The sequence below is a fragment of the Bactrocera neohumeralis genome, chromosome 4 (genome assembly GCF_024586455.1).
Source record: "Bactrocera neohumeralis isolate Rockhampton chromosome 4, APGP_CSIRO_Bneo_wtdbg2-racon-allhic-juicebox.fasta_v2, whole genome shotgun sequence".
Lineage (NCBI taxonomy): Eukaryota > Metazoa > Arthropoda > Insecta > Diptera > Tephritidae > Bactrocera > Bactrocera neohumeralis.
The window spans coordinates 2,346,068-2,358,410 of NC_065921.1; the positions used below are offsets into that span (position 1 = coordinate 2,346,068).

At 39.0% G+C, this 12,343-nt stretch overlaps 1 protein-coding gene across 5 annotated transcripts in view; it reads right to left on the reverse strand.

Annotated features, from left to right (window-relative positions):
- Positions 1-558: 558 nt before the first annotated feature.
- LOC126756356 (uncharacterized) overlaps positions 559-12,343 on the reverse strand; it is a 36,532-nt gene continuing 24,747 nt past the window's right edge. For all 5 annotated transcript variants that reach the window (XM_050469361.1, XM_050469356.1, XM_050469357.1 and 2 more), the window contains exons 3-7: positions 9,633-9,789; positions 4,978-5,120; positions 4,756-4,912; positions 4,572-4,686; positions 559-4,199 (exon numbers count right to left, since the gene is read on the reverse strand). In XM_050469361.1, coding sequence (XP_050325318.1) covers positions 4,044-4,199; positions 4,572-4,686; positions 4,756-4,912; positions 4,978-5,120; positions 9,633-9,789 — 728 coding nt within the window. In that variant the 3' untranslated portion in view covers positions 559-4,043. The remainder of the gene's footprint in view (positions 4,200-4,571; positions 4,687-4,755; positions 4,913-4,977; positions 5,121-9,632; positions 9,790-12,343) is intronic.

The window sequence follows — 12,343 nt, forward strand, 5'->3', positions numbered from 1 at the left end:
GAGGGGTGACACAACTCAAATGCTTTCGGATCCCAGTGCTTACACTTCCACGCGGCATTCCCCGTCTTTTTTAACTCTTCTTGTCTACTCAACAAGATAGATGCAGCTCTGGCACACTGTGCAACACCTATGCCTCGCCGTCGGGGCGTTGGATGGGCGTTTTTCAGGTGTCACGGTGATATGGTGACAAAATGGGCAGCTTAACGTACAGCCAGCAGAGTGCGGATCACTGCGGTGAGTCGAGTATGCACTTACGTGGTTTCGTTTCATTTGGCGATTTGTGTCGCATCCGGTATGTGGTTTTCCGCTCCTATGCGAAAGTGCCACTGCAACCGAGCGTGAAAGCGGTGTGCGGTGATACGGCAAGTGTGGCGAGCAAGACGCGCAGCAAATGCGCCTGCCGCACTGGCATCACGGGGTCGCCCTATCGCCCTCACGCCAAACTTACTTACTCCCATGGTTGCATCGCTGTGTGCGAGCGCATGTTTGTATTCGGTAACTGGCCGCTAAATTAAAGTACCGTTGCAATTTGTAACGAACGAAATAAAACAACAAATCTGATTTTGGTTACCGATAAATGTAACACATTCGTAATTGACTGTATTCCAATATCGGGCAACGACATTGCTTTTATTTTTGTTTTTGCTATTTCTTGTTACTCAGTTTTGCATTGCTACTTGCTGTGTAAAATTCGCATTGAACTTTCGTGTGTTGAATAAAATTTCGCTTAATACGCTGTGGCTATAAGTTAAGTGTACTAAGTATTAGTTATTAGTTAGAAAACAAATGGCACGGATCTTAACAACGAACTAATTACCATAAGATAACTGTATAAATTATGAGCATAGCATACATAACTGCAACAAGTGAATTTTCAACAACTACATACATAAGTTTCTGTGTTTCCTTTGTATTATAATTAGTTAAAATTATCATTACTAATGACAATGAGTGCTTGCTGTGCGTTGCTGTCTTTTCTATTTTTATTGCTATAAATTAATATTTTTATTTTATAAATACATATGTATATGCTTATACATACAGAAAACGCCATAAATTAAAAATTCGCAGTTGAATTATTATGCTCAAATATTTATTTGATTTTTCATAAGCGAAATGTATTCGCAGGTCTAGCCTAAAAAACTCGTGCTAAAAATTTCATTGTTTGGTAAATGCAGATTAAGTGGGTGGGGTCTAAAGGTACATCTCATAGAAATTTGGTAATTATGTATTTAAAATGGAAGTGATTCCAGTTTGTGCGTAGGAATTTAGGATGTAAGCTCAGAAAGTCATTATGACTTTGAACGAGGGTAGTCAGGTTGTTGCTTGCCCTGTCTTTTACAAGCTTATTGTGGTGCCTAAATCGTTTTTAAAAGAGATTCTTTGACAATTTCTTCAACCTGCAAGCTGTTTTTATGCGCGAAGTACTCTGAAAATCTATGCGCAAACCTAAGTCTAAAAGCATGTCACCGTTAATCGGTGATGCCTTATAGCTAGCATGCTGAGAACAGCTTCTGTCACGAAAAATGGGGAAGCACTTTATTCTTCTAAATAAAGTCGCTTGGCGTTTGGGATAAATCTTTCTTTTGGGTTATGTACGTATAGTGCTGAAAGCAACCACGTGCTGCTGATTCCAGCGAAAATAGGGAGTCTAACCTTTCACACCATCTTTTCGAATGTTTCACTTTCGAATATAGATATAGGTTGGTCGAAAAAGTCTTTTCGTATTTCTAATCAAACTTTAACTCATTTTTTTCTTATATTTATAAAGAACTTGGATGAACCAATATGTACTATTTTGGTGGACCACTTTTGCCATTTTTCCGCTAGAGCTATTATTCCATTAGTGTAAAACTTCTTCGCACATTATTGTCGCAATTGATCCAATTTTCGTCTCCTGTTATCATTCGCTTCAGAAATGGTTCGATTTCATTTCGTTTCAGCAAATAATCGCAGATGTTAATTCGATCCATTAAATTTTTCACAGACAATTCATGTGGTACCCAAACATCGAGCTTCTATTTGTAGCCAGCCTGTTTTAAATGGTTCAAAACCGTTTGATGATGAAAGTTTGAGTTTCTCAGCGATGTCGTGACTGCTTATGTGCGGTCCTGGTCAATATTTTCCATAAATGCATGGTCTTTTTCAACGATACCTGTGGGTCGACCAAAGCGAGGTGCATCTTTCACATTGAAATTTCCAGAACGGAAGCGAGCAAACCATTGTTGTGCTACACGAACTGATATACAGCATCGTCTACGTAAACTTCACAAATTTTATTGGTGGCTTGCGTGGCATTCTTCCCTTTTTTATACAAAAATTTCAAAATATATCGAATTTCATAATTATTTTCACTCATTTTTGAACAGCTGCAACTTTTTTCAACTTTCCCGAATTTAATTTTTTTTTTGTTAAATGAAGCTTAAGACCTCACCTTTCCAACACTGTAAGGAATGACAAAATGTGATTGGTAGCATGGGAGATATGCGACTGCAACGACATCTATTAATAAAATACGAAAAGACTTTTTCGACTACCCAATATTACTATTGACCTTAAAGAGAAATATTTTAATTTAAAAAAAAATAAAAAAACAAAAATTTTGTATTAAACTATGGATTTTGAATATCAACAATAATTCATAAAAAAATATTCTATTAAAAGAATGTGTAAATAAAAGAGGACCACATGTATTACCCAGCTGGTCAATAGTAATATCAGTTCCTCAAGGATTTTGTGGACTCTCATGTGCTCCACGAACTTCGCGACTTTAATCATTGGCCAGTACAAGGTACACTAAACATCTTTTTTTACTTTTATAATCTGCAGCGAGCATAAATGTGAATCTTTCTTGACTTGGTATAAAAAATTATGAACAATTTTCAAAAATATTTTTGTAAAAAAAAACTAGTCGAAAGCATAATTATTCTCATTATCTGCTTCAGTTAGACTTCATACACTGTTTCTTTCATCGTACTCCAGCAGTTTCTTTCATCGGACACCACCAGTTTCATCAGACCATTTTTCCCGCGCACGAACTTTCAAAGAACATGGGTAATCTGCTATTTGTAAAGACTAGTGAAAGTAAAAAAGGAAACCATCGAGTTGATTTGTTTCTTTTATATCTATGATCCATTACATTGCATAAAAATTTAATAAAATTTAATAGCTTATAACTAAACTGATTTAATACATTTATTCTCTTAAAAATATACTCTCCAATGAGTGAAACAACTCACAAATTCTCTTTGTTCCAAAGAAGAGCTAAACGCAAAACAAATACTCATATGCGAGTATATGTATGTGTAAGTGTTGCCACGTGTTAAATCACTTAATCTCGGCGTAATATCTTCATGCCAAATTTTGCAATTTCCATTTCACAATTCATTTTAATTAATTCTTTTATATCGTTTTAATAAACAAGTGCATACAAATACAATAAGTAAATTCAATATGTTTCTACTAAGTCTAACATACTTTATAATTAATTTGTGTATGTGTAGGTATGTACTGTAAAATTTTTGGTCTTGTTGGTACTCTAAACGTGTAATTTTGTGTGAGTGTTGGTAATTTTCTCTTAAATCAGGCTTCCTGAGCCCTAAATTTTAATTTTAACTATAATTTCTAATTCCGCACATTCTCGCCTCTTCTACTCTTCATGCACCCTTCCAACTCTCCATTAGCACTCTATTAACTGTATATGTTGTTTCAAACAAAGCTACAATATTTCTATATATATATCCATTTCATTAATCCCATTTAAATACTAAGATGTGTGTGTGTGTCTTTCTTCTTGTTCTTCTTGATACATTGCAATGTCTTCTATTTGATTTGCTTTTTAACTTAAATTATACAGCTACATGCCGTAATCTCTTAATTCACTTTTAAATTTCAAATTCGTTTTTATAACTGTATAAGTCCGTTTCCCAAAAAACTGAAGAAAATTCGTTGCTCTCAAACAATTAAGAGATTATTAGTAATATCTTAGGAAAAATCAAAGCAGCAAAATATTTTTTGTAATTTTACGTTACCACACTTTTCATCTATCTAATGCTCATGTGTGCACCGAATGCCGCAACGGCACCTGATATGATAAGCACGACCGCTCGACCGAGATGCGACTGATATACTGACACGCCGTCATCGCTGAGTCCATCATGGCACATTTCCGGATGCCGTGTGAAGTCCTCACAGTAGATCTGAAATGTTAAACGGTTAAATTGAAAAGATTACTCCAATTGCATTGTGGGAAGCGCCGTAGATGATGCTCGGATTCTTCCCACTGGACCGCAGATATGCTAAAATTATAAATACTGCTGCAAATGTAGCAACCCAAAGTGAATAGTTCGAAGGTCTTCTGGCTATGGGTCGCAACGACTCTTAATGAATGAAAAATCTGTTATCATCTCAGATTTTTGCTTATAAAATCGTAGGCTTGTGAAAGCGGAGCAAGTACCCCGCGGGACATCAACGGCTTATGCATTTTGAAACCATTAATGGATTTTCTTAAATTTACACTCATCCCCTTATAACAAACATACATACATATATGTTTCTTAATTTGGTCTCACCTTCGTTAGGCTGTGCGCATATTTGTCAACCAGTTCCCGTGTGAATTTCGCCGCGTCGTGGCCGCATATCTTGCGGGCGGCATCTTCAGAGCAATCCACCAACTCATTGATGGAACTGCATTTGAATAACGGAAAGTTTCAATTAGTTAAAAGTAATGACTTGCAAATTTTTACAACAACGCACCAACAAATTGTTTTTATATTTTCATTCAAAGTGATGTTCTCGTGGTTCTCCTGATTCTTGTTGGGCTTCAAAAACACCATTGTTTCCTTATAGCGATTGGCGCAACCCTCAAATTCCTTTTTGGCTATTTCCGAACAATGCGCGTGCTTTAGGTATTCTAGAAATGTTTACAACAAATAAAGTGGCGTAGTTTTCAAATATTTTAATAATCTTTCAACTTACCATCCTGAAACTCGCCTTCGTTACACAAGTCACGAATGAATTGATTAGTGCCGTGGTACAGTTTATTGAATTGGTTCCTTTGCTGCAACGGCATGCAGCGCCGCGTGTAACTCTGGATGCAACGAACGCCCTTCTTCAGTTCACTAAAATATAAAGAGGAGAATTAGGAACTATCGACTAATATCATCTGGGAAGTCGGTCATATAGGAATAGAAAAAAATGAAAAGGCAGAATTCCTTTTATCTGCCCCAGGCCATTCTGTTCCTTTAGGGGTTGTTTGAAGAACAGAGGAACTAGAGGAACACCTCAGGTCTTGGAATATAAGCAACCCCTGTGTGTAGCAAAAAGCTGTAGTGTCGATGGGGGACAGACCACAAAGCTCCTACTTCTAGGCAAAACGGAGCTCTGTAACATTTAGATGTCACAACAGGGCACCTATTCTTAAGATCCCAGTTTCAGAAAATAGGAAATTTAGATTCGACTGAATGCAGACCATGCGCGAAGGTATGTGAGACGCTGGAACAATATCTATACTAAGCCTTCAGCCGGATGAGAAGGAACATATTTCACCGCTTCCAATACTCCAACTTAAGAGAGATTGGGCAGCTGGGGTGGAAAGAAATCGGTTTATTTTTCACCAAATCCAATGAGTTGGTAGATAACTCTTATTTAGGTTACCACTCGGGGCTTAAGTGCAGCCGCCTGCGTTCCAGCGCTCATGTCAGTTCATTTTTTTTAAGATAAACTATTTTGAGCATTACATTCCCTCACGACCACAAAATACAGAGAAACTTTTTGTTATTCAATAGAGCGCTTCACGGTGGAAACTAAAAAGATTAAAAAATAGGAAAAACCGTTAATTTCGGTTTCACCGAAGCTAGAATACCCTTCACAAATAAAAAAAAGTTTCTAAACAAGGATTTGATTTGACCAAACAGTTTTAATGGCAAATAAATATTACACTAATCAGATATCGGAGGTTCCGACAGTTTCTTGGGGAAAAAAGGGCATGTGCGAAATTTCAGATCAATATCTGAGAATCTGAAGACTAGTTAGTTATCGACTCAACTCGTCACGCTGATTATTTATATGTATATACGAAGAAAAGGTTTTTTGTTTAATTTTTTTAGTTGACTGCGATTCAGTTGTAAAAGCAATAAAAGGTATTAAAGGATTCCGGGCTAGCGTGGCCAGCCTTTTGAAGTGCTTCAAAGCAGAGTTGAGTGCAATTCGCCTACAAATGTCCTTTGGCATTCTTAACCAAACAGTTTTCCTGTTCTAAAGTGAGCAATTGCAACGAGTGGCCGCAACGAAGACACTTTAATCAATAATAGTGGGCTTTGTGTACTACACCATAAAGAACACAGCAGACCACTATAAAATAAGTCTATTGTGTACATAATCATAAAGGAGAACTTCAACTTTTGACCTATTCTAATAACTTTAAGCCATGACGCGTTTAATGCAACACAGAGTTCATTTGTAATTCATACGAATTCTTGATTTTTCCATAACCGCATTAACCCCCATCCTCTCGATGTGATGACGAAAAAATTTGTTTTGGAAATTCAATTTGGCACATGCTTTTACTTACTTATGTAACGAACCGAAAGTTTTTTCAGACTCATTTTACAAAACAGATGATCCGCTTGGAATTTTTAATGAACTCGATTTTTATCCGCTAGATAAACGCGTATACGTGTGTGTATGTGTGTGTGCGGGTGTGAGTGTGAGTCTGCCTTTTTTGTTTTGCCCAAAAGAGAGCAACCATTCGCAGCATTGGCTTAGTGGGAAGTGGACAAACGCATTGAGTGCTGCATACCAAGTGCCAAAGGTTGACCACTGAATGATAACGGTATTTACGAGCACAATGAAGAACGTATTGCTTCCGGCCATGGAGTGGTAGTTGCAATCAACACAAATTTTCGTGTAACTAAATAGGCACACGATAACTGTCGGACTAGTGGAGTCCCGTCTAAACGAAGAAAAACACCATGAGAATTGCCGTTCAAATTGTATCTTCCGAGCGAGCGCAGAGAGCACGTAAGCGAACGCACGAATGAATTGGCAAGTGGACGAATGCATTGATATCACAGATACAAACGTAAACACCGTCCGAGGCGAGCAAAAGCATGAAGTTTAAAATCAAAACTTCGAGTTAACTTCTGTGCGCATCGATGTGTTGCGTTCTTCGTCGGCGTAAATAGCCGAACAATAGACCGTTATATACCGAAGCACACATTCGTCAATATGTAGAATAAATACATATGTATGTATATTTGGTATAAATGGACCCAAAATGTCTTTGCTATTAGCAAAACAACAACATTTTTGAGGTTTCTGCTTTGTAGAAGCACTGATGCATTGTTAAAAAAGAAAATGTTTTGCCAACTTCATTAAAGACCTCCCGCAATTTCATTCGAATCGCGGATCATCTTCATCAATATTATTTCTGAAGTGAAAAAAACGTACATCAAAAATTGGAAGTTGATCCAAAGCCCGTCTAAATTTTTTAGTAATGAATTCTACAACACATTGTCACTAAATGTTTGCTGTGACGTAGGAAGTTACAAGGTTAAGTTAATTTATATTTATAATTGTAAAAAATACCGCTTTTCCTACTATGCTCTGTGGATACTAGAGAGCTCAACCATCTGCTCCATGAAAATCTGCAAGCACCCCGGTACCAGACAAGGTGATTCCCTCTCTCATGCCTCTTTATCAATATAACGCTGGAAAAGGTGATACGTGACGATTATCTAAAACACAGTGGCGCTGCCTACTCTAAAAACTCTGTAAGTGCAATATTACTGGAGTACGCAGATGATATTGTCATCGTAGGCCTTTACAACAAAGCCGTCAGCGCGGCTTTTTCCAGCCTAAAAAAGAAACGAGAAGCTAGTCTTGTAGTGAAGGAGGACAAAACCTGGAGGCCACACACAAAGATTCCTCGCGTTTTGGGATTTTACATAAACTTCTCATTTGAAATTTTTAAGAACTTTGTATTTCTCGGAATCAGTATAAATTCCACTAATAATCTAAGCCTGGATATTAATCGCAAATTAACTTGCAACAGAGCATACTTTGGGATATATAATTGAGAAGCAGATCCGTCTCGCATTTTCTCATTCACATGGAAGATGATCCTCCAGCAAACAATGGAAGCAAGGTCACTGAAGTACAGAATTCGCCTTCCTTGACATTGAAGTTGCTTTTGGTAACGCACCTCACGCAAGCGTTATCAAGACACTGTAGAAAAGCAACGGCCGGCTCCAGTATGCAGATGGATAGAGGTCTGAAACAACTGTGGGGGAGAGCAAGATTCGTCTTGACACTACGAGGGGCTGTGGAGCTCCATCCCCCTTGCTATGGAGCCTGGTAGTAGATGAGCTCCTTCAATTGCGCATTAGCAATGGAATTCGTTGCCAGGAGTACGCCGCTGACATTGTCAGCGAGGCAAATTTTGTAGAACACTCTCTGCAACAATGTTCAAAGGGTCTTGGGTCTAGCAAAAGGATAGTGTAACACGGTATGGCTAAGTATTGTTTTAACCCGGCAGAAACAACCGTGATCCCTTTTACTAAGTGAAGATCTGTTCCGGGCGCCCACGCATTCAATGGGCGGATCATATGCATAGCGAACTGTCTGCAGTTGGAATATATAACTGTCGTGACCTCTCAAAGGGTAGAGCCAACTAAATGTAGTGCTAAAGAAGAAGAAGAAGATACCACTCATAAACCCGAAAATTGTTGCGAACCAAAAAAATATCTCTAGCAAAAAAACATAGTAACAAGAACAAAATGGAAGGGACATCTCTTGATGAATCTGAAGCAAAGACTGTAGCTTGAACCATCTGCAGAGAGCGCCACCTACTTTTCGATATCAAGGCATCTATAGATCAACTAAGCAGTTCTAAAACAAATGCTTTGGGAACTAAACTTCAATAACATTCCTAAAAATCATCCAAAAGTTATAAGCTCAATTTGAGCTTGTGATATATGTATCTCTGGATATTTATGGATGTATCGATTAACTTTGAAGCACGACCACATAATTAATTCTCAACAAAGAGAGAATTCTATAAAATTAGACAGCGGTTTGCCCCAGCTCTGCGTCTTATCAAAAACGCGATTGCATTGAAGTAACTGCAATATCGAAATTCCGCAAGCTAAGCAACTCTTTTTATGACTTCAATAATTAAAATCTCGCACTAAGGCAGCGCCACATTTTATAATTATGACACCTGATTGCACCAGATTTAATGGACGATGGCCTGAGCTGATAGTGTTAAGGTTTGTAGCCAAAATGCGAGAATTCGCCCGTACATTTGCTGAAAATTAGAAGGTAATATTAATTTTGCTAGTAAAAACCACAAATTGCACAGCGCAATTAATTCCTGCGCTGAATGAAGAAAAAGAGACCGAGAAACAGCCAAAAAAGAAAGTCGACTACACTTAGTAATTACTTGCACCCTGCCATTAGAGCTTCGTAGTGATGAGCGGCGCAACAAACTGCGCGCAGTCAGTTTGCTGGTGGCCTCCAGGTAAAGCATGCAACAGCAGCGGTGCGCCAGGCAGAAGGGGGGGAGGGTAAATGCGGAATTAAATAATTGAAAAAAGAAACTTTTTCTTTTCTCGTTGATAACGTTGACTTACTTGCAAAGTTTAAGCAGTTCGTCCTTCTTGGCAGCTCCGATGGATAATTCGGAGGTTAAATGTAGCATATCCAGAGGCTCAGCACATTTCGTAAACTCCTCCTGGCCGCACTCCTCACCACGAACGCCAGCCACCAGGTCGCTGCCGAGGATTGCAACTGAAACGATACGAAAAGCGAAACAGTATAAACGAAAGTTACAGAAAATGTCGTCACATTAGAGATGACAATAATTGTGGCCGCATGCCTGCCGGGGAGGGGCGCGGCGGTGAGCGTAGCAAGAAACTTTGATACAAAATGAGAAACTTCGAGTTGCTGCAACTTGCAGTCGGTAGCTGCAATCAGTGGTACCAGCGACTCAGTGCGGCCCACCGTCTATTGGGCCGATGTGAGTGTGTGTGTGAGTGTGTGATGTGCTGCGCCCACCGTGCCACTGACTGTCTTGTACGTATGAAGAACGAACTCATCACAACACACCGGGCAGCGGCGGCGGCAGTGGCGATGGCGACACTCAATGTGGCTGAACAACAAAGTTGAGAATGTGCATCGAGGGTAATAAAATCCTCTGTACGTTAAATTGCTAGCAAACGTAGTGTACGACAACAATAACACCAACAACAAAGTAGCCCAGCTGCCGAGCAGCAGCATTGTTCAGCGGGCGGGGTGTTCGAGGCAGCGTCGGCAAGCGCGGTGACTGCACAGCGTTGGGTGGGTTAAGGGACAGCCGTTGTTGGCGCTGATGCTGTTACTGGTGCTGGTGATATGCGGTGTTTTGGGGTAAAAGGCCACCAAGCGGTTAAATTGAAATATTGCACTTTTTATTGCAGTTCCTTTGGTCAATAACGCTGATAAATGGAGCTTGGGTAGATTCCAAATCGTATTTATCGCACATGCTTGTTTGTTTGTGGTAGTGCTTAAGCGAGAGGATGGCACTATGCGCCCTTTTATGCCTTGGCTGCCGTTCTCCCGACCTCCCGTCCTCCTTGCTGTGCATATTCGCAGCAAACATGTGTCCGCACGCACATACATACATACATATATTGTGTTGTGATCAGTTTGGACAAATGAGAGATGCGGCGTTTTGATAAAAGTTGGCCAAGACGTGCCAATGTTAAGAATTCGTTGAAAGCAAAGACGTTCGAGTGACTCGCATAACTCTGAAGGTACAAGCAACAAATGCTGGCAGATTACGCATTGCGTGTGCTTTCAAGCTTTCGCCCGAAACGTAGCTACACAAGCACCATATTCATCTTTGTAAATTCAGTCATTCAGATTTTGAAATTGCAAAAAACTTTGCAGTTGCGCTGGGCTGGCTTCACAAGTCAACCATTGGGAGACGAAGTCCACTTTCCACAAATCGAAAGCAATCAGATCAATACTCTAAAGTAATAAATACTTTACCAGAACCAATAAGATCAACGCAAGTCAAGGGTTCGATAACGGTTTAGGACGAAAATGCAAGCAAAAATGGTAGTTCTTATAGCGCTGGTCCCTGAACAATAAGTCCGGTACAAGCTTCGGCAAACGTATAGGTGCCTTTTGTAAAACGATGTGAAGCATCTCACGACTTCTCAAACGTCACACCGATATATTTCAGTATATACATATATGTACATTGTGATTTTGGTGTATATTTTGGGAATAAAACGCGTTCTTGCTCGACTCGTTTCGATAAAGCTGAATTTTTTTCAAAAAGAGCATCGGAAACACTTCTCTTTGGATATGCTTCATCGGGCGAATTCCGATCCCACATTCATGGAGAGCATTATAACTGCAAGTCAACAATCACCGGAATGGAACCCGTTTTCAGTCGAACGAAGGATAAAACAAAATTCGCTGAAGGCTGAAGCCCATTCCAAAAAGTGCTTATTAAAATTGTTTCGAGGACTGGAAAAATCTTTGGCATAAGTGTATTACATCTGGCGGGGATTACTTTGAAGGTGAAAAAATAAATATTGAAAAATAATTAAATATTTTGCCTTTTATTTACAATTTATGGGTACTCTTTGTCCCCAATGCATGAGCTGTCTAAAACGATTTCAAATTTTAATCCTTTGAAATTGGATTGATAATGACCCAATTACGTGGGAAAGGCGACTTATTATACAGCAAAAGTTCGAAAAATTTTATTTCAGAAAAAAATATATATATTCCAATCCATCGGAGGTGAACATCTCCAACAAGTGTTTGTTGTAGACATTAAATTCGAAACTAACTAAGACCAGCCACAGCTTTTGGAACGAATTCGATGAACCCAATTATCGAGTGCTTCCAATAAATCAAGTCGTATGTCATGAATAGCATGTCAATATTGATTTCTAAAGATTAAAGAGAGTTTGGTTTATTGCTAAAGACCAATCACTTCAAATAACCATACAAGAAGTAGTCTAATGGTGTTAAATCACAACTTCTTGGAGATCATTAAATGTCACAATTTCTTGAAATAATCGAATCTTCAAACTTTTCTCACAGCAATTCGGTTGTTGCACGTACTGTGTGACACGTAGCCCCGCATTGTTGAAACCAGATGTTGCCAAGATCAACTTCTTTCAATTGCAGCCATAAAAAGTTGGTTATCATCGATCTATACCACTCTCTATTGACAGTAACGGTGTCACGGTTGAACATTATGTAAAGAAATTTTCAACAATTCGAAGATTAGCGAGAACAGGTGGACGATTATTGCGACCATAAAATGGCAAAAGCGCTAGAA